The 22320-nt window shown below is 39.0% G+C and overlaps 2 protein-coding genes across 2 annotated transcripts; both read left to right on the top strand.

Annotated features, from left to right (window-relative positions):
* The first annotated feature begins 595 nt into the window (after positions 1-595).
* On the top strand, positions 596-2551 carry LOC135940964 (brachyurin-like). Its single transcript, XM_065486121.1, has 7 exons — positions 596-637; positions 689-818; positions 940-1108; positions 1165-1331; positions 1389-1496; positions 1550-1695; positions 2224-2551. The coding sequence occupies exons 1-7, from the start codon at positions 596-598 to the stop codon at positions 2389-2391; spliced, it is 930 nt and encodes a 309-aa protein (XP_065342193.1). The 3' UTR covers positions 2392-2551.
* Positions 2552-13092: 10541 nt separating this feature from the next.
* On the top strand, positions 13093-21715 carry LOC135939917 (transcription factor Zelda-like). Its single transcript, XM_065484528.1, has 2 exons — positions 13093-13528; positions 17047-21715. Exons 1-2 carry the CDS (start codon positions 13249-13251, stop codon positions 19497-19499), a joined length of 2733 nt encoding a protein of 910 aa, XP_065340600.1. The 5' UTR covers positions 13093-13248; the 3' UTR covers positions 19500-21715.
* The last annotated feature ends 605 nt before the right edge of the window (positions 21716-22320 follow it).

Genomic DNA, 22320 nt, shown 5'->3' with positions numbered 1-22320 from the left:
ATTTTCTCAAAAAAATACAGTGCTTCTTAAATCAAATTAGGCTTTAACTGAATCCTAGGGGATGAGTTTATGCATTGGCAACAAGCATTTTCCAGGCTTTTGCAGTATCATTCCTCTTTAAATAAGGATCACAAGGAAATTTCCCTTGAAAATTAAATAAATGCCTTCCAATACAAGAGTTTTTTTTATCTACATATGCCTTATCTACAAAAATTCATGCATCAGTTTCCTGCTGATTTCTCCGCCACTTATGACTAAAGAATCCCAAAGAGTCCATTAGCACCTTATGAGGCTGTTGATAAGCAATAACTTGACAAATTCCCTACCTCTGTGCCTGATTGTGAGGCTGTGGTGTATAGAGGAGATAGCATAAACCAATGATAAAATTTTCCAGAGTAAAATGTTCAATTTTCAACATATTATGAATTTGCGTCGCGAACAAAACAATTGTTTTCTATCTGCTTTCAATCATTTCTAACTGGCTCTCTATAAAGCTAGAAATTTCATATAAAAATGATGGCTGTCCCCAAGAGGAAATTCATGGAGGACGTTAGCACTTCCGGCATATCGCTCTGCAGTTCGCTTTCCAGTTATGATGCAGATTTTGGTGTGGCTTGTCGCTTCACTTTTATGCCAGGTTTGGCCATTCTGATCTAAAAACTCACAAATCTAACCTACAAATTTTCAGAATGTGGTCTCTGTACCGACCAGTGCAAATGGAGACACGTCGAATGGGAATAATAAAATGATCAGCCATGCTCGAGCCACTCGGCCAGTCTCGAAAACAAATTCAACCAACAAAAATGTACCAAAAAACAGTATGAAAATGATTATTTTTACTCTTCAACGTTGTTCGCGAATTTTCTATTCTAATTTAATAGAAAAAAGCAAATAAAAAGTTAAAAAGATCGGAGAAAATAATAAAATTCAAAATTATAGAGAAGCCAGACAGAAAGGCATCCGTTTCGGCATTTATCATCAACGGACGAACAACAAAACGCGGAGAATTTCCTCACCAAGTTGCGATCTACATGGACGAAGAGCATTTCTGCGGCGGATCGCTAATTTCCAATACACACGTGCTCACCGCTGCTCACTGCGTAGCTACGTTAGCTCTTAATTAAAAATTAACACGCTGTTCATGCTGATAATAATTTTAACAAGCTATAAATCGTTCGAACTCATATTTGGCGCCAGCAACAGAGATGGATCGGACAGTGGCGTTGTCAGAATGAAAGCTAAAAATAAAATTCAACACCCGTCTTATTCGACGTTTAGCCTGGTGAATGACATCGCTCTCCTTGTGCTTCCGAAGCCTGTTAAATTTACAAGTGAGTAACCTTCATGTCTAAACCTTAAAATTTGAAGCAATAAATTTAAATATGCAGGTGCTATAAAAAAGATATCTTTGGCATCCCCCACGCAGACGAAAAATCTTCTTCAGAAAGGAGCATTGATGACGGTTGCTGGGTGGGGAAAAACGTCAGATGCAGAAGGTGGGATTACATCGGTGATTACGCTTTGGAAAATTTATCATTTTCTTAAATAGAAACAATTGGGGATGTACTTCTATCGGCAACGTTGAGGGTATTGAGTAGCCAAGAGTGCAATCGCATTTACGGCTATGAAAACTACATGCCGACTGCTCAGTCAAGCATTTGCGTCATCGGCAACAAGCAAAGCGCTACATGCCAGGTTATTCAATCTCCTTCTGTCTTTTATTTGGTGTCACAAGTCGGCCCATTCGTTAAGGAGTATAAAATTTATTGCAGAAAAAGTTACTGATTTAAGACTGTGTCTCTTGTTCTTTTCCAAAGGAAAATTGATGGGGTTGGATGGGGTCAGACAGATTTTGGGCATTTTTATAAGCAAAATTTTCACCTGGCTTATGTTTTGGCTATAGTTTTGCAGTTTAATTTTTCTTTTACATTTTTGCTATCACGTTACAGTGTTTTGTTTCTTGAAAAATGCATTTTTTTAATTAAAAATTTAAACCATTCCAATTCATAAATTTACCATCCCCAAAATTACAATAAATTTGTCATGTTCTATATAGCATTTACAACTCCATCGGTAGACCCATTCAAATATTATTTATTGTCTTTGATTTTTTCTTCATTTCAACTTCCCTTTCCTCTACTGTCTAGACACGTTCCTGCCTTAATTAGCATAATACGAAGAGTATTAATAATTCTAACGTTCCTCTGTGGTGACAAACGACAGGGAGACAGCGGTGGTCCTGTTATCATGAAGGAAAACAATCTGCTCTACCAGGTGGGCATTGTTTCTTACGGATCAGCGAACGGCTGTGAGGCGGGAGACCCCGAGGTGTTGACCAGAGTCGCAAGTTACCGCAACTGGATTTCCAGCGTGACGGGTGTGAAGATTTAAAGCCGATACACGTGCAGCAGCAATTTACATATTCAATGATTGATCAGGATGTAAAGTATTCAAATAAAGATGGTTTTATGTCAACTGAAAATTTAATAAGCTTCACCCAAATTGTAGAAAAAAACTAACAAGTACATAAAATAAAATGAAAGTGTTGACATTCTTGACAGTATGTAATGCATTTTAAAATTCGTTTTTAATAGCCTTTTGTTTAGCTCTGCTTTAATAATTCAAAGATGTGGTATCCATAGTTGGTTATGTACAATAATCCCATTTGGAATAAAAAAGAAAAGCATCTTTTGTGAGTAAATTGGAGAAGGTGCGTTCGTAAATTATCAACAAACAAGCATAAAAGGAAATTATGACCATGCAGGTATCATTACTTCGTTAAAGTGGAATGGTACAGGGCAACAATTGAAAATTATTTGAATTGTTGGATCGATACACAATTTGTTGAACAATTTGAAATAATAAAAAAGGACCTTCCTACAGTAAAAATTCAAATTTTGCCAATTTTCTCCAAAATTTACAGCGCTTGACCACATTTTCTTGGCATATTCCGATTCCTCTCGTCGAGATCTGTTCAACGGTGTATGCCACTTATTGGGGAAACTCTTGGTTTTGAAATTAAATCGGATTTCAAGTAAGGAGACAGCCATTACCATTTGAAAAGCCAATTTTCTCAAAAAATTACAGTGCTTCTTAGGTCAATTTAGGCTTTAACTGAATCCTAAGGGATGAGTTTATGCATTGGCAAAGCATTTTACAGGTTTTTGCAGTATCATTCCTCTTTAAAACCAATACCAAGCCGGGAGTCAAGTGTGGGCTTATTCGAGCCTTCATAATATGGGGATGGCGTCGAGATAAGTCAAACCCCACAAATTGTTGCAATGCCTTTATTTGCCGTGATTTGGTCCCTAAAAAGGGAGTTGTCAGAAATTGGCAAAACAAGCAAGGTAGTTCAATTAATCGTCGATAAGGGTTCGTAAAAGTGAGCTATGTGCGCTCATGGTTAACGAACTCCTTAATGTGCGGCCGAGGGAGCAATATTTGCTGCTATACCGCACACGTTGATCTGCGAGTTTAGAATAACTACTTATCAGGTTAACACAGGCAGCCAGGGAAGGAGAGAGCGCCACCTTTCGGCAGCCACCATAATAATATATATAATTATGACTCTTGCATTGCAGTGACGAGTTCATTTTGGAGTTTGGACTATTGCGAAAGCTTTCCAACTGTCTACTTGCTGCTTTGCACCTGTTTCCATTATATGCGCAAATTAATTCACGGGACGAATGTCATCTCGCGCTTTATAAAAGACCCCGGTGCTGGAAAAGTAATATACGAAGTGGTCCTTTTCTGGACCGGGCTGCATCCAATGAGGTCCGTACGTGATGATTTTAAGACACGGATAGTTTTCACGAGTACGTTGTTTGCTATCTCGAAAAAGATGAACCTATCAAATAAAAATAAAATAACTAAGCCGAGAGATTTTAAAAAAATAACAGATATTAATCGACTTGCTATGTAGATCTTCCTCAAGAAAACTTAATAAGAACGCTGTGTGTGGTGTGTGTATTCTGAAACAACCACAATCCACATAATCAAAAGCTCATGGATGCCCAAGAATGATCCGCATTATTAGTCCCTTATAAGGGTCCGTGACAGGTATAAAGGTTCCGCATTATATATTATGTGAAAATATTAAATACCAAACCACGTGGTTTGATTACAACTATACTCACTATAATACTACAATACTCACTATAATCCTAATCCTCGGTTTTCATTTACGATTTCATCTCTGCCGCCCTAGAGCGTGCAGTAATGGACAAAAGTGTAACCTTGAATCCTCTTTGTATACCTTCATTGACGGCAAAAACGGGTAGGTGTGACAGCTCGGACAATGAGAAAAAAGAGAGGTTTCAGTGAAAAATATGTGTCCACGCATTTATCAATTTTTCCCGCTCTTCAGGTCTACGTATAGATAAATCTTTTCCTTTTGACATTGCGCCTAAATTTGAACCTCCGTCGCATTCTCTTAATGAATAGGATGCGAGTAGCATGCCCTATAGGCATCCAACAGGTCGATTTAGGCTTTAACTGAATCCTAAGGGACAACAAATATTTCCAGGCTTTTGCAGTATCATTCCTCTTTAAGTGTCCGATCGGATTTCCAGCTGCGTAAACCAGTACACCAACCAAATTCGTCAATCTGAATTCATCGGTCTTCATCATTTAACTCCTTCATTCCCGCAGAGATATTTTAGAGCAAAAGACACGTGTGTTGCAAAATTTAGAACGTAATCACGCCAGTCATCAAACAACTTTATGAGTATCTGAGAATAATAAAAATAGTTTAATTTGTTTATTCTTATGGGTTAAAGAGGAATGATACTGCAAAATCGTGGAAAATGGTTGTTGCCAATGCATAAACTCATCCCTTAGGATTCAGTTAAAGCCTAAATTGATTTAAGATGCACTGCAATTTTTTGAGAAAATTGGCTGGAAAGTTAGCGTGCTTTTCAAATGGTAATGGCTGTCTCCTCACTCGAAATCCGATTTAATTTCAAAACCAAGAGTTTCCCCAATAAGTGGCATACACAATTGGACAGATTTGACGAGAGGAATCGGAATATGCCAAGAAAATATGTTCAAGCACAGTAAATTTTGGAGAAAATTGGCAAAATTTGAATTTTTATTGTAGGAAGGTCCTTTTTTACTATTGCAAATTGTTTATCGATCAATTGTTTCTGGCATCCAACAATTCAAATAATTTTCAATTGTTGCCCTGTATCATTCCACTTTAAATGGGAAACAAACATTTTTTTATCAATACCAAATGTCATATAACGAATCATTTGTTTGGAGTTGTTGTAAAATCGAAAACATCTTAAAAGCCTCTCAATAGTAGTCCCTTAATGAACTTAAGGGTTTATAGGAGGTACTCACCCCACAGTAAAACCCATGGACAGATGAGGCAATTTAATTTAACATCTAAGCACTGTTCATTTAGTCAGTGTTCATAGTAAGGATCGAAATCTATAAATAGGAACAGAAAAATAATCACTCCACTTTTATGACACGGAAAACCAGCCCGTTGGCTCACATTGTTGAGGCACTCTCAGGAGTGTCAAAGCAATGGGAGGTATTTGAGCAGTTCGGAGATCTAATACTGGCTACTTAATGTCACAGATGGCAAAAAGGTGGCTAGTTTAGAGACTCGAATTGCTCAAATTGCTCAACGGGCCGGGAGGCGCACCAGCGCCGAGTCGCTACTTGCTGGTTTGCACCTTTCCAGCATGCGTGATTTGGCTTCACGGGACAAATGTCTAGCGTTTCAATGTAGTCCTCGGTACGGAGGCAAGACAAGTGGCCCTTGAGTGGGCTGGGTCCCTGTGCGGCCTGGTGCGCCCATGTTATCCGTTCGCGGTGTTATTGGGACCCGGCGTTTCAGCATTCGTGCTAGTGCAGTGCGCGCCCTTCCCGGTCCTCAAACAAGGATAAAAAGAGCAAAAAAAAAATCGAAAATTTTGTAGTAATATTTATGTTCAATTAAATTTTTATCTCTGATGGCTATGCAAATGAAACGAGTGCTAAAGACAGAGGAATTTTTATTTGAAACAAACATTTCTCGGCGGCAAAGGGCGTTGCGCCATTCGAGTTGGAATTTTGAAAATCGGTTCCGAGCTGCTGCGCTCTCTTGCTCGCTCTCTCAGATTTTATCTGAAAATAGCAATCACTCCTGCTCGCCAACGTCAAAGGTGCACGTGCTGTTGGTCGGCAGAGTCGCGCAGATAATTCCGCCTAATTCTTTCAATCGAAACTTTTCCTGGAACCCATCACCATGAGCAGAGCCATATAATCGGCGTGGGTTGTTATCCTGAATTTTACTATATAAGACAAAATACACCAGCGGCGGCGCCTATTATCAATCCAGCAGGGCATTAAATTTTATATACGAAAATATATTTCGGCCCGCTGAATTTCGTCCTATTCTCGGACTCGCAGCTTAACCTCAAACGCTTCCTATAATGTTTGCATTGGAATTTCCGTTTCATATAATTATTAATCGGAGACGCTCTCGTATTTTGAAGTATAAGGAGGAAGCCAAATAACAAGGAAATAATTTGGCTTTCTCCGATCTGATGTGCGAATTGTGGCAACTCAAGAAGGAAAACTTATTTAATTTATAATTTCCTTTTTAGGTTTGAATTAATTTAGCTGGAAAGTCGCTTTTCCTGCGCGGCTGCATGGGCGACGCGCAATTAAAAGCAAATTTTGCTCTCTCGCGTAATTAACCTTGGGCTGCGATGTTCAATGGTAATCTCGAGACTTTTGCAGAAGAGATAGATGAGATCATTTTGAGCGGCTCCTATTTCTCCAAAGCGCGTTTCGCCTCTTGAAAAATTGCGTTTTGTGTTTTTGTTATTATAATGCGCGAGACGCCGATGTGTATACATATGTATGCCTGCACGCTCGCACACACACACACGCAGCATTCTAGTTTTAATTTGGCTCTTTTCTAACCTGGAGCTGAACTCTGTGCCATTACTCACGCCGCTAATGTCTACCAACAACGGCTTCAAGCGGAATTTCGCGAGACTTTTTCTATATAGCAACAAATTGACGAGAGCCAGACAGATCTGTGAAATATCTGCAGAATTCTGAATTTCCTTAAGGCCCGACTATATTATCCGCATGTGTTATAGACATAAATGATTAAAATATTTCTTTTTTTTGGATCTGCTAGTAGACTATCCTGATGTTAAGGCAATAATGTACGCGGACGATATTGTTTTGTATAGTGAAAATTTGCTCGTTTTCCAAGATCTCATTCACGATATTAAAACCTACTTAGGCAAAATGTCTTCTATATTTAAATTGGGATAAATGTCAGATTATAAAATTTAGAAATGAAGGTCTTGGTAGATATATTATAATTGAAAAATCGTGGCAATCTGAAAATAACTTAAAATTTTCCCCCTCAGTCAACTATCTAGGCGTAACTTTTCAAGCATCTGGCACTTGTTTCAGTCAACATATTGATCGAAGGGTTAAGGCCTCTATTTTCGCAACATTAAAAATAAAAAATCTGTGCAAGTCCTCTATTGATACGGCTTCAAAGTTATTTAATTTAGCAATCTCGCCTGTTGCATCCTACGGTATTGAAGCTATTAATTAATTAATTAATGGTTTATTAAACGCAAAATATGCGTGCGACACTCTACATCTAAAGGTTTATCAATTTTTACACATTTTCGCTGCTTCTCTCAAAGTAAGTTTTCTTGCTGTACACTTTTGGATATGATATTTTTCACAAGTCTCGCCACAGAACTTACATCTACAATCATAATTAGGCTCATAGTGAAACGTTGCATTATTACAGAAAATATAGTGATAGCCATGACAAGCAAATCTTGCAAAAATATGTCTATCAGGAAAATCAGGGCCACGCCAGTTGTCATTGATCATAGTTTCAGTCTCAAAAAATTCAGAGCAAATTAACAGTCTATTTGTTTTCTTTTCTTCACAGAACTTTATTTACACATCAGTCTCTGGTAGATTAAATCTAACTTTTAAGTCAGTTACATATAAATTAGAGTCTTTCGCAATCAATTCATAAACATAACGAGATCTATTATACTTAGAAATTCCAATCCCTTTTTTAAAATAGCGAGTTTTCACTCTTTCTAGATTTACAAAATCCATATTAGTTAGATGTGGCCAGATAATTAAAATTATTTATTTAATAAAAGCAAAATATTAGGGTTTGTGGTAATTTCCTGCTAAAAAGGAATTTAAACCATCTTTGTGTACATTTTTAACGATCTTTATTAAACACCAAAGGTGTCCGACAGAAAAAATAATAATAAGGAAGTTCTGTTCGTTTTTGCTTTCGCGGCTTTTGACATAGTGTCAAATTTTTCTTTAGAAACATTTCCTGATTCAACAATTTTCCTAAAAATCATTTTTCCATCAACGGTGTCAACGGCGTTCTTAACGTCTAAAAACAAAGCGTATAGTGGCTTCTTTCATAGCTATTTGAAGCTATTTGGTCACATTTAAATTTAAATGATTTCAATGAATTAGAAAGCGCTAAACATAAAGGACTTTAATGGGTTTTATGAAATTATGATTAAGTTATTAAATGAGGTAGATCAGAATAAACTAAACGGGTCGAGAGTGAGCGAACCATGGTTTAACTCAGCCTGCTATAGAATAAGTGAGTGTATAATTGCTTTAAATAGGGCCATTGACGATGCTAAACTTAAGAATTTGCCTCAATTACAATCATTGCTTAGGGTTCACGCAGAGCTAGGAAATTTTGCTATGAACGTAAAAGGAATTATTTTATTACAATTGAAAATAATATTTTGAAGGAGGCGGAAAATAATAATAAATGTTACAAAATATTAAAATTGTCAAATCAGTTCCAATGTAATAACAATATTCAAATCGATCAGTGGGAATCTGCGTATGACCAAATTTTTAATACGAAAAAAATTAATCAGGGGGACTCATTACATTTAGAAGCATTACTGGAAAATTATCGAGGGTTTGTAGAGTTTTTCTCCATCATGGAGGAAGAATTAATTCTTGCCCTTCAAAAAATGAAACGTGGCGAAGCTTCTGGTCCTGATGGTATGAATAATGATAATCTTAAAATCTTAGCAAAATTTTTACTCCCTGAGCTTACTTCTTTTATCAATCTGTGTGTGACGAATAGTACATTTCCTAATTCTTGGCGTTTTTCAACGTTGAAAATCTTGTACAAAGGAAAAGGCAATTCTGAGGACTTAAATTCGTACCGAGGAATTAGTTTGAACCATACATTGTATAATTTAATTGATAAAATCATGCATAATAGATTATACTCGATTTTCATAGATATTATTCCGGCAAATCAATTTGGATTTGTTAAAGGGAAGTCTACAATGCAAGCAGTTACGCGTTACGCAGCTCATTGAAGAAATAAATGTCACAGTTCATGATAGGAAAAACCATTGTTTGCGCTGTTTTTAGACGTGAAGAAAGCTTTTAATTCGGTGGATAGAATTATAATTTTCAGAAAAATCGTAGAGTCAAATAAAATGTCACTAGTAGATCTCAAATATCTCGCTCATTCTTTAGATTTAAATTTTTTAAGAATTGTTGATGGTGTGACTGAGTCAGAAATAATTGTGCAGTCCAATGGAGTACGTCAGGGTGGTTGCTTATCTCCTTTTCTTTTTAATCTTGCAATCAATGATATTAATGAGGTAATTAATCATATTCCTGGACTTAAAGCTATTTTATTTGCGGATGATATTGTGCTGACTAGTGAGACACTGAGTGATTTGTGCATTGCATGTGTGGCTGTAAAGGAATACTTACAAAGTAGAAGTCTTCAGTTGAACTTAGATAAATGTAAGGCAATGAAATTTAGAAATAAGGGACGAGGTCGTTATGCATTGAATGAGAAAATTGTATTAGAAGGTGTGAATGGGGATTTTGGTCCCAGAATTTTGTTATTTGGGTGTTATGTTTCAAGTATCAGGATTATCCTTTGGTAGGCATGTGGAGAAGCGAGCAAGGGCAGCCGTTATGGCAACTTATAGTATTAAAAACTTGCATAAACTTTCCATTGAAACGGCAGTTAAACTTTTTGACCTAAAAGTTTCTCCTACTGCCTCTTATGGCGTAGAAGTTATTTGGCATTATCTTACTATTAATGATTTTGAAACATTAGAGCGAGTCAAAACCCAGTACCTAAAGAAAGTGCTGGGGATCTCTAAATACAATAGATCGCGATACGTCTATGAACTAGTGGCCAAAGACTTAAACTTTTTTGCTACAGATCTTAAAATGAAATATGATCTCTCTGAAACTGATAATTATAAGAAGTTTGTTAGCATAAAGATTATAAAAAATAGACGCTTGATTTGTGATGCATTTTATGAAACTCAAACAATGATGAGTGGGAATTGGAGGGTGCCGAATTTTGAAGATAGACATGTATTTACTCGATTTGCATGCCATGGATTTGCCACTATTTGTTCTGTGCAACTCAGATGTACCATTATGAACCTCAGGAGATTTGTAAATGTAGATTTTGTGGAGAACAGTGTGAAAAATATCATATTTTGAAATGTGTAGTAAAAAGAATTAGTTTAAGAACAGCAGCAAAGAATTGTAAGAATTGATTGTATAGGATTAGTGTCGCACGCATATATGCGTTTAATAATAAATTCATTCATAAATTTGAAAGTGAAAATTGTAGGCAATTTGTTATCTCCCATTGTTTCTCGATTTGGCTATATCTGCCAACTCTGTCAACTATCTTGGCGTGACATTCCAAACGTCTGGAACTTGCTTTTCAAATCATCTGGATAAGAGAGTTAAAGCGTCAATTTTTGCAACATCTAAAATTAATAACCTTTCAAAATCGTCAATTTCCACTGCAAAAAAGCTATTTAACTTGGCAATTTCTCCTGTAGCTTCGTATGCTATAGAGGTATAGAAGCAATTTGGTCTCATTTATCTCTGAATGATCTTAACAAGTTGGAATGTGCTAAATCTAGATTCTTTAAAAAAAGCCCTCAGCGTAGATAAGAGAATGAAATCCAGATTTGTCTATATGAATTGGTTCAGACTGATTATTTTGTTAATGACCTTAAATCTGAATACTCTCTTCCCTCTACAATTGCCTATGAGAAGTTTTTGAATAATATGAATGTTAAACGACAATCTATTGACCCAAAATTTTTTGAAACCCCTGCTATGTGTAATTTGGATTGGACTAATACAAATTGTAAAGACGCAGGGCTATGTTAACTAGACATTCTTTTCATGGCTATCATTTCCTCGTCTGTTCACATAAATGTTTTCATTTCGAAGTCACCGCTAATTGTAAATGTATTTATTGTGATTCTTTGCTTTCTAGTATGTACCATTTACTAGACTGTGTCAAAAAACCTTTAACTTTATCAAAAGCATTCCGTTATAATAAATAAAATTGTAATTGACTTTAGTTGTACACCGATGGTGTCCAATAAAATGAATAATAATAAATTTGAAAGTGTTAAATTTAGTATAGTATACATTTATATATTTTTCTATCTATACATTTTTTAATTGGAAAAGCAAAAGAAGTTCATTTAGGATATTAAAAATTAAAATGTGTAACATTTTGCCGAAAACCATTTAAAATTTGTATATCAATATTAGCTCTTGTGGAATGTTTTGATCGTGTTGAAGTATTTTTAGACAGTTAAAATTTAATTAAAGTCGCAGTAATGGGTCAAAATACTTAAAAAAATAATTGTTTGAGTGAAAAAGTTTAAGTAGAACTTACAATATTTTTGCATTGTTGGCTTTGGCAAGTTGTTCATTTTGTTAATTGTTTTGGGAATTAAGCAACTTCTACAATGAGCAATAATGAAATCAGATCTGTCAAACAATTAAAGTTCAGATATTGCCTAACTGCTTGAAAAATTATAGAGTTTGTCAAAGAGTTTTCGCTTGATTTTGATTCCTTCCGTCACGATCTGTCCAATTAATGGTATGTGATTTATGATCTAAATTTCTCTTCTGGTGAAATAAATTATGATTTCAAGATATTGATTAGACTCGCAATATGACTAACATGCAAGCTTAATAGCTGATTTTCTCGCAAATTTGGAAAAAATTTAAGCTTTTCTAAAATTTTGGGTAAATTTAAAAATATTTTGTTCTAGCTGTAGAGCTGTTAATGTTAAAATTTTAGCTATATAAGCTATAACTACTGTATATTTAAATGATTCATTGCTTAAAAATTATCTGTTTTTTAAGATTCCTTTAAAAAATTTGCTTTGGCAACCTCTCTGATGCTTAAAAAACTGTTGCACGTTCGCGGATTGCGTGGCTTTCGACAAAATATAGTGGAAAATAACCCCTTTTTAAGAAATCAGACAATAATCGCTTTTTTTGTGGGAGATAATCGAAAAATAGTCGGTTGGGATGAAATAATCGAAAATAATCGATTTCTAAAATCTGCCAAAATGCTTAAAAATTGATGATTTGTACTCATTTGATAGTCCCGACATCATACAGGCAAAAGAAAAAATAATCGATAATCGGTTTTGCACAACCCTAGGTATCACAATCATTATTTAATTAACAACGTATCGTTATACACCTAATTTGTAGGTCAACATCAAAATTTATTTTGTTGTAATTGAGGTTTTAAAGTTAATCTAAAATTCCTATTTAACCGCAAGGGAATTTATGGAATAGAGACGAAATCAGTTGATATGATGAACCAAGTATTATTTTATAATTAACGATTTTCTCTTTTATTTTTTGATTTAAAAAAATTGTGAAATTGTTATTGACGGAAAAACAAGCCAGTTCGGAGCATGCATAATTCATCTAATTTTGGCACGGTGATGAATGATGGAGGGCATTGCAGTGCCAAAAAAGCTCATTATCCAAACTCAAAGAACACAGGGCGAATTTCAGGCAGGGGCTAAAAGGGATGGAAGGGCAGATGGAGAGAGAGCGAGCGTGGCCGGCCGGCCGGCTGCGGCCAGAGGAGCGGGAGAAGGAGCGTGCGTGTATGTTCTGGGGGCGCTGATACATTGGCTGGTCCTTTTTCTCTCTCTCTCTGAGAAGGAGGGGCGAGGATCAGTCGGCGCGCTCTCCAGCAGCAGCCGCACTAGTACCTCTCGGTCGGGCCTAAGGTGCAGCAGTCGAAGCGCATCCTCTCGCGAAGCCACACGTGTGTTGTTGTTCACCTGAGAAGAGGCAAGAAGTGCTGAACGGACTTAGTCGGAGAGTGCAGAATGCTCGGCAGCGGAGGCTCCTGGCCAGAACAGGAGCTCCAGCACACGTGACATGGCCTCCGCGGAGAAGATCATTTGCGAAAAATGCGATCTCCATTTAGATACGATTACCTCGTATCAAATCCACCTGCGCTACCAGCATAAAGAGAACCTGCCGGCTAAGTGGATACCGGCGCAGCACCACCAACAGCACCACCTCCAAGCATCGCCGCTGCCACCGCACGATGAGCACAACAACAACAGCATCATCGAGCACGCCAAGGGCCGCCTCCAGAGTTGTGTCGACGAGCAACATCCGTCGCCACTGAACAGATACTCACCGCAATCTGAAGGTACAGTCACCTTTCTTACTTGGTTAAAAATTCCACATTATGTTTTTATATAATTTCTATCGCAAGAAAAAAACGTTACAAATCGAGCAAGTTTAAAAGAGAATTACCGGCGACTGTTTCGGAAGACACTCACAATATTTTAGTTGAAAGAGCGAGGTATAAAAAAGCGTGAAAATACCTAATCAAAATAATAAGTTAAAATGATGTGGGTTTTTTTCTCAAAAGCATTTTAAATAATTTTGGAATTTGGAAGGCACGTTAAAGTGAAAGCAGACCCTTCAGTGAACCTAACATTTGATTAAACAAATGCAGAAAAACGATTAGGGTTCCGAAAAACCCGTTTTTTACATTTTGCCCGACCCACCTGGGCTTTATTGGGGGGTAATATGGGTTTTTTGGATTTTTCTGGGTTTTTAAAATTTGCTATTCACTGCATTTTTTCAAGAATCGAAGAAGTTTAATCCTCATACCCCGAGACTAGCCAATTTTTCAATCGGCAAAAATGCAACACCTTTTTAGCGTTTAAAATAGCCAAAAACGATTGTTTTTTTTTTTATTTTCCAGCATTTTTTAATAATGATACTAAAAATACTGGAGCCTTGAGTAAAATAGTGGGTTTTATTGGGTTTTTTAGCCTGGTTAAACCCGATAAAACCCGGGTGGGGAAAATTCGGAACCCTGAAAACGAAAGAGAATACATTGGGAGTATGACTCGAATGTTTTGTCAAATTTTGAATATTGCAAGAGATGTCACGAACGGACGAATTTTTCCACGCATCATAATATATTTCACGCAGGTAGACAATCCTATTGGGAATGGGAATTATTCTGTTATCCATTCAGTTCTCTTCCCACTATCAAAGGTTGGCTTAGCTAGGGCAGACGTTTTATTTATTTTTATTAAAACAAAATTCGAACATAAACTCTGATTCAACCATGACCTTTTAAAATAGTTCGAGCAGTCATTTATTTTTATTTACTCTCAAAGTACCTAGTAAATTCTCCTTTTATAAACCAACTAAAAAATGTAACTATTTTGGCACGTGAAAACGTCAGTTCAATTATTCGTTTCGCGCGGCGTCATTTTTTTTTTGTCTTAAAGCGTGTGTAATTTTAACGATTTTTACTTAAGTGACTGAAAGATGAGACCAAATTCAACACTTTTGTTTTCTTAAATATTTTTATTTCAACGTTAAAAATTAGTTAAAATGTGATCATATTTACACTCATACAAAATTAGTAAAATGAGGGTGATTTTTTCAAATGACTTTATAAAAAAATGAATTTGATTATTTTAGCTTAATATTAAGAGTGCTCCCATTTATAAAAATTTAGTGGGTGAATATATTTACAAAAAATGTACTCTTCAGCCACAAATTCACACTGTTGCTGTTATAAATGTTTTCATGGAATTTTGATGTTTAAATAGAGCGTATTCAAGAAAGGTTTTTCTGTTTCTGTCCTGTCCTGTTCTGGGAAAAATTTCCTGTCCTGTCCTGTTCCAAATTTGGATTTCCGGTCTGGTCCTATTCCTGTTTTTTCTTCTTAAATTTGAATTCCATTTTATAGATTCATCTTTTATAATTTTTATATCTATTTTTGGTTTGCTTTTAATTATTTGAAACTTCCATTTTGACAGATTTTCAAAGTTTTTGAATTGTGTCTGTTGGTGTCTGTATATAATTCCTATAATTCATCCAATTCCCCATTATGAACTAAACGGAAAAAATACTATGCGCACCCGCACAGAATATAATATCCAAGAATGGATTTCAAAAAATTCCTAAAATGAATAAATTGCAAAAAAATCACGAAAAAATGTTATTTTTTTATATACCGTAGATTGTTTTGGTCAAATGCTTGTTGGTTCAAACACCACTGACTATAATTAAAGAGTTGTGCTTTTTTAAAAAAAATTGTGGATAATTTTTAGCCTAAATATTTATTTACACGTAAGAAATTAAGCGTTGTTAAGCAGTATCAAAATGAATAGTTGTGTTGTCTATAAATGAGATATATTTGATATAAAAGATCAAGAATGGAATTGTTTTGAAGCAAAATTCCTGTCGTGTCCAGTTCCTGAAAAATAGTTTCCTGTTCTGCCGGAATTCCACGAAAAAGCAGGAATTCTTGTTTTCTGTTTTCATTTCCTGTCGTGGAATTCGCTCTTGTCCAATCGTCCAATACTTTTTCATTAAGCTGCAGTTCGCTGCCCCTACTTCAGGCACACCTGGGGAATTTCCCTTCATAGAATCTCATTGATCAGAGCTTCGTTAGGATTTTGAGATTGTTATTTTTAGGAGTTTTGAGGCAGGAAGAACGAATGTTGGTATTTCTCATAGAATTTTGGTAACCCTTCCCTAATTGATTGTGCTGCATTCAAGCCGGTGATTCAAAAATTCTTGCACCTGGTGTTGAATTTGGTTTTGCTGACGAGGTCTCTGTGCGACCAAAACAGTTAAACACACAGAAAGAGAGCGCTTGATATTATATTTTTTTGCCATTATTTCAATTTTAATTCTTTTCGCATTTTATTCTTCGCCAAATGAGAGTAGCTTAGAGTTTATTCATCTTCAAATAAATTTTTAACCGAATTGATTAGTTTGCTCGTTGAAGTAGACCGGGGGTTAATTAAGCCTCAATTATCCGTAACTTTTGCACGGTATCATACAAATAGGGCCTTTTTACGAACGCAACGGGTCTATACTGCTCACAATACTTAAAATATTCTGATTTTTTTAATATCAATCAACTAACTTATTGCCTTAGATGAAACGAATTCCGTGTATAGTTGATATTAAATGCGCGCTGTTAATTATTTTTATTGAAATACATAATTTTATTTCGTGGGGACGCAGCTAGAAAAAATATGTCCCGCAAAATTTAATACCAACATTTGTTTATTCCGAGAGTAAAAAAAATATTTGAGGACTAAATAAACTTCTCGAATTTTAAAGGCCCACTTTGACGAAAATTTTGAGCACACGAATCGATTCCTGAGGGTCGAATTAGGTAAATTTGATATTTTTCCGACCAAAAAGTTCAGCGTGACGTGCGTAGCATTCGCGGAAACTTTTTTTGCCGCCAAATAATATGAACCTTTTGTGCGCGAACTACGCATGCGTCAGATCTGGTGGGGCGGCCGGCCAGCCAACGCACATTATTTTCTCTCGCCGCTCGCCTGCTGACAAGATGCGAAACACATTTATTTCCCCCTCTCCATCTGCGTCGGCTGGCCGGCCGCCCCACCAGGTCTGACGCATGCGTAGTTCGCGCAAAAAAGGTTCATATTATTTGGCGGCAAAAATAGGTTCCGCGAGTGCTACGCACGTCACGCTGAACTTTTTGGTCGATAAAAATATCAAATTTACCTAATTCGACCCTCAGGAATCGATTCGTGTGCTCAAAATTTTCGTCAAAGTGGGCCTTTAAGAGAAGAGCGCCTGAATTTTCTTCCTTTTTTTAATTTTGTATTTTTGCTTGGGGCAAATTTAACATTATTCACTTGTTTGTTTCAGGTTCTCCTTCCTCAATGCAAGCAGTGGCGTCTTCGACGACCAACACAATGCGTTCGCCGGGCAATAATACCAACGGCTTCTACATGGAGGAGCCAACGTCTTCTACGCCGTTCACCAGTGAGTACACCAACGGCGGGGGCCCTATGCGCGATGCTACTGCTAGCGGGGGCATACAGCGCTTCATGCCTTACAACAACACCAGTATGCAGCACCAGCAGCCGCTGCAGCGGCACGCCGCCGAAATGATGAACGAGGGATGCTGGGATTGCGGCTTAACGGTCCCCCCGCACGCCATGATGGCGCACAAGTGCTCGCTAGCTCTGCAACAACAACAGCCGCAACGGCTGGCGCCGCAGGGCGAGGAGAACGTGTCGCCTGGCTCCTCCGCCTCTTTAGACGAGCAGTTCTTAGATAGCGCGGCACAGCAGCCACCAATGCCGCCACGCGTCAACAAGGAGTCTTCGGAAATCCTGGACCTAGACTCGCACAAGGTGCTAATCTACCAGCAGCAAATGGAGGCGGAGAAGCGGCGGATGAAGTCAGAGTTCGCACCTGACACGATGTTCGGCTACAACCAGGACGCTCGGCAGCCCAATAGCCGGATGAACGGCGGCAACATGGCTGAATACGCCCCCCACCACCCGATGCAGCCACCGAACATGATGGGCTACCACCAGCCGCCGGCCCCAACCATGATGGACCTGGTGCCAGCGTACCTGCACCCCCAGGCGCACCCACCCTTGCCGATGCAGCCGCAGGTGCCGCAGATCACGCCTCACCAACAACCACCACCGCCGAGCGGGGGCGGGGTGCAGCAGCCCCCGTCGGGGGGCAACCAGTCGTGGAAGTCGAACGAGGCCCGCCGTCCGAAGACGTACAACTGTCCGGCGTGCAACAAGTGGTTCACTAGCAGCGGCCACCTCAAGCGGCACTACAACACGACGTTGCACAAGAACGCCATCAAGCAGAGTGGCGGGGACCCGCTGAGGGAGGGCGTAACCAACCGGCCGCAGCCCCCCGCGCACCACAACAGCACAACTAACGACTCGACCACGTCGACGGGCAACACCTCCTCGCCAGTGCCGAGCCTGGGCGAAGAGTCGTCCTCGCGCAGCGACGACAACACTCCCAACATGCTGCCCCCCGTACACCCTCAATCGAACGCAAGCAGTCCCCCAAACAGGGAGGCAGGTCTCTTGGAGTCTCCAGCGTCGGCGGCACTGGAGCTTTCAACTCCTGGAGGCCTGCACCTCCCGCCAACCCCCAGCCCCAGCCACAGCTCCAGCCACAGCTCCAGCAACTCCCCGCACCCGCCACCCCACAGCAGCCACACTTTTACGCCGCTCAGCAGTACTACCAATCACTGCAACAGCAACAACCACCCCAACCGCAACTCCCCCACCACCAACAGCCACAGCATCACCAACAACAACAGCCGCAGCTCCAACAACAACAACAACATCAACAACAATACGGTAACTTCTACCAGCAACCACCATCCGCATCCGCAAGGCAACAATTGCCACCTGCCGGCAATGCCCATGGAGGCGCTATACCCTCGGCATCCTCCTCCGGATGGACTGACGCAGCAGGTCCCGCAGTACAGCCAGCCAGGTATAGCCAGCAGTATGGTGGCGGCGCCGCTTACAGCTCCTTCTACTACTAACCAGAATCACTGGTACAATCAAGGATTCTACAATGGCGACAATGTCCCCACTGGCAGTGACGCGTCTGACAACTGGTACACCACGGGCACAGCAAACCAGCTGGTTCCTCTGCCCAGCTTCGCGCGCCATTTCAGCCAGTACGACTTCACGCAGCCGCAGACGGCCACGGGGGACAGCTGGAATAGTTCCTTGCCCTACACCAACACTTCGGACAACAGCCATGACTCTGTGAGCGACCAGCAAATGTCCTCCCCGTTGACGGCCAGCACGCCGTCGCCGTGTCCCACGTCCACGGTGGACGACCAGATGCTGCGAAGCCGGGGGCAGAGCATGCCGTCCAGGGGCAGGGGTCGCGGCCGCGGCCGTGGAAGACCTCCCTTGGCCAGCTCAGGCGAAAAACACCGGTGCGAGTTGTGCGACAAGGATTTCAACAGGGCTTGCTACCTAACGCAGCACAACAAGAGTTTCCACGACGGCGAAAAACCGTACAAGTGCACCAAGTGCGGCAAACGCTTCGATACGGCCAGTATACTGTTTGAGCACAGCGAAAAGCACAAAGGGGACAAGCCGCACAAATGCCACCTGTGTCCGAAGCAGTTCAACCACAAGACAGACCTGCGCCGCCACGAATGCCTGCACAGCGGCGAGAAACCGTATACGTGCAATACCTGCGGAAAGGGATTCATCCGCAAGGACCACATGCTGAAGCACAGCGCCACCCACTTCACCGAATCGCGCCGCGGCAAGAAGCCCAAGGGCGTTTCAATGAATAACAACACCGAGTGACCCTCCCCTCCAACACCAGGTAGTTCCCCTCACCGCTGGGAGTGCGTAGATTGGATCGATTATAGGAATGAACTGTAAATAACTCGCCATATCCAGTTCGGAGTGGACTAATGACATGAATTCGAGGTGCCAACATGGTTTTTTACCCACTATTCCTTTAGATTTAGTTTTATTGTCGATGCGTACAATCGTGTCCCTTGCATTGTAGATTTAATTGCTTTTAAATATAGTTTAAAGACAGATTATATCCTGTACGCGAGAATTTGCATTTTTCTGCTCTGTTCTGATCTCTTTTGCTCATAATTTTACATGAAGAAAAAAAAGAACACGGAACGGTCCTTTTAATCCTTTTTTTATATATTTATATATCAAATTTTGAGCGCGCCTGTACCTAGCTCTATTGATTTCAATAATTCACTAACAAACACTATAAGGCCATTTGATGGGAACCCGCAAAGTCAAATCGTGTATTTTTTGGCACTTTTTACAGTCACACGTTGACTTTAAAAGCAAACAAAAAGCAGCAGCTTCTGAAGAGCGTTAAAATTTTCTCATCCTCACGCCTGTCGAATTTACTCAAACAATGCAAGCTCAAAACCTATTCCCTTTTACCTCTCCGCGATATTTGAAGAGTATATATCAACGCAAGTAATAATTTCCTCGAACATATCCCAGTTAATGGTTTCATTCTTTTGATTAATTAAAGACTGAATATGATATATCAATGATTTATTTGTTGCATATCAATAGATAGAGAGATGAGCAATTTTTATCCTGTTACATTCCCCCTGTGTATATCATATATTAAGCTAAACAAAAATTGTATAGTATTCTACCTTTTAGTTCGAGACGGAGCGTTTTAATGATTTAAAACACAGTTTAATATGGTATAATCAATCACTGACAAAGCACTACCTCACGCGCGCGAATCACACACTCAATTGGGGTTGTCCTTGTCCCGTTGTGATTTTTACTCATTTTCTCACAACTCCTGATGTCGCGATTTTAGCAACGAAAAATAAATTTATATCGGGCGCAAAATGTACACGATATTACACAGAAACCATAATCAGGGATTTCCTATGTACAGCTTTGAATTAATTTAACAAATCGTATTTACAAACTACAAAGAAGTGTATATCAAAATCGGGCCTAGGGCTGCCGCAGTTGTAACATCTTTTTGCTCCCTGGTTTCAGTTCGCCTCAAGCGAAACCTTTTAGCGCAGGAATTTCCCGCATGGTCGCCTCCCCACTCGAATAATGAGACTAGAAAATCGGTTCAACCGTGGCGAGGCGATCTGACGTTGTCAAACTTTTTCGTTTAAGCTCGAATTGCGAGTGTGTTGCAATGCATGTGTGGGCAAACTGAATGCATGAGCAAAAACATCTGAATTGATGTGCTGCTATGTTACAATTGAATGATTAATTAATCATAATATTTGCTGTAAATAATGTTGAAGAGAATATACTTAATACTTAAGGAGAGAATCATGTCGTTAAATACGTGTTGACAAAATGCACGGGGAGCTTTTTAAACAGAACACACACACACTCACTCACACACCACATACCTGCGCTCGAGAAAAGCACCATTGCACAGAGTGCTTCGAGAGAAAAGTTCCTCGCAATCGTAACGAAAAAGGAATCAGGCTCCTCTATCAGCGGAAGGAGTACAAACCACACTCACACCTCAACACAAAAAACACACATTCTAGTTAAGCGATAACAAACACGAAATCTCAAGATATGTAAGCGATTGTAAAAATTTAAAATGGAAATCTACTACCTCTCCCTTGTATGCTTAAATCACAAACACACACAAAAATAGGAGTTCAAAATTTTAAAGACAACACGATGTATAAGCAATAAATTACGACAACTTTGATAATGCGGTTTGAATCGCTCCCCTTTTTTCCAGAATGAATACTTTTGTGCAGAGTGACTGAAAATCCGGACTCAAAGGGTTGTAGAACTACACTCAAATTATCTCTCAATTATCAATTGGTTGTAAACTTTAATTTAAAGAAGCTCGACTCCTGTACTCAAGACATTTCTGCAACTCAGGTGTTTTTAAGTTATATGAAACAATGCTGTTATGTTCTGTGTACAGATCCGGTTTGAGTTTCGCCCGATGTAAAATCGCACTCAACATGTATGAATAAGTGATTTTTTATGAAAGGATGAATTCAATAAAGATGAGCATGATTAAGTTGTAATTTTTTATTTCATTTCCTAGAACCTACAATTGAAATTATTCTGATACAACGTCTGATAAAAATAATACAGGCCTTTAAGAAAATATTTAAAAAAATTTAAAGAAAAATACCAAAGCTCACAACGTCTAAGTATAAAAAAAGACAATTTCTTGTTCCTATAAAGCAAAATTTTGGCTTTGCTAAACTTGTAGCTTTTCTTCCTTTAAAAGAATGCAAATTTTCTTCTATTTCAGCTTCATTAGCATGCTAAAAATTGTGTGTGGCAGCGGAGGAATCTCGACTCGTTCGTTGATGAGGCCTAGAGAAAAATTTCACATGGCTGCTAAAGGAGAAAAAGGTGTGAGATTAGGCGAACAAGCGCGAATATTTGACCATGAAATTTTTATTTGCTCGGACGCGAATGCGTGATGTCTTTTATTATGGCGAGTCATCAACTCGGTGAAATAACAAGGCTATCATCGGCCCGGCATCTCAGCAGCCGGCGTGAAAAATAAAAAAAAGGAGAGAAGGAGAGAAGAGTCCGCGCACGGCGTTTGCAAGAGAGGAAAATTAACACGCGGCTATTTCAAGTGTCGTGAATAAATTATTTTCGGATGCTGCGTACG

Source organism: Cloeon dipterum, chromosome 3 (assembly GCF_949628265.1).
Source record: "Cloeon dipterum chromosome 3, ieCloDipt1.1, whole genome shotgun sequence".
Classification (NCBI taxonomy): domain Eukaryota; kingdom Metazoa; phylum Arthropoda; class Insecta; order Ephemeroptera; family Baetidae; genus Cloeon; species Cloeon dipterum.
The sequence above is the reverse complement of the archived record's forward strand: the minus strand, read 5'-3'. Positions and strand labels throughout refer to the sequence as shown.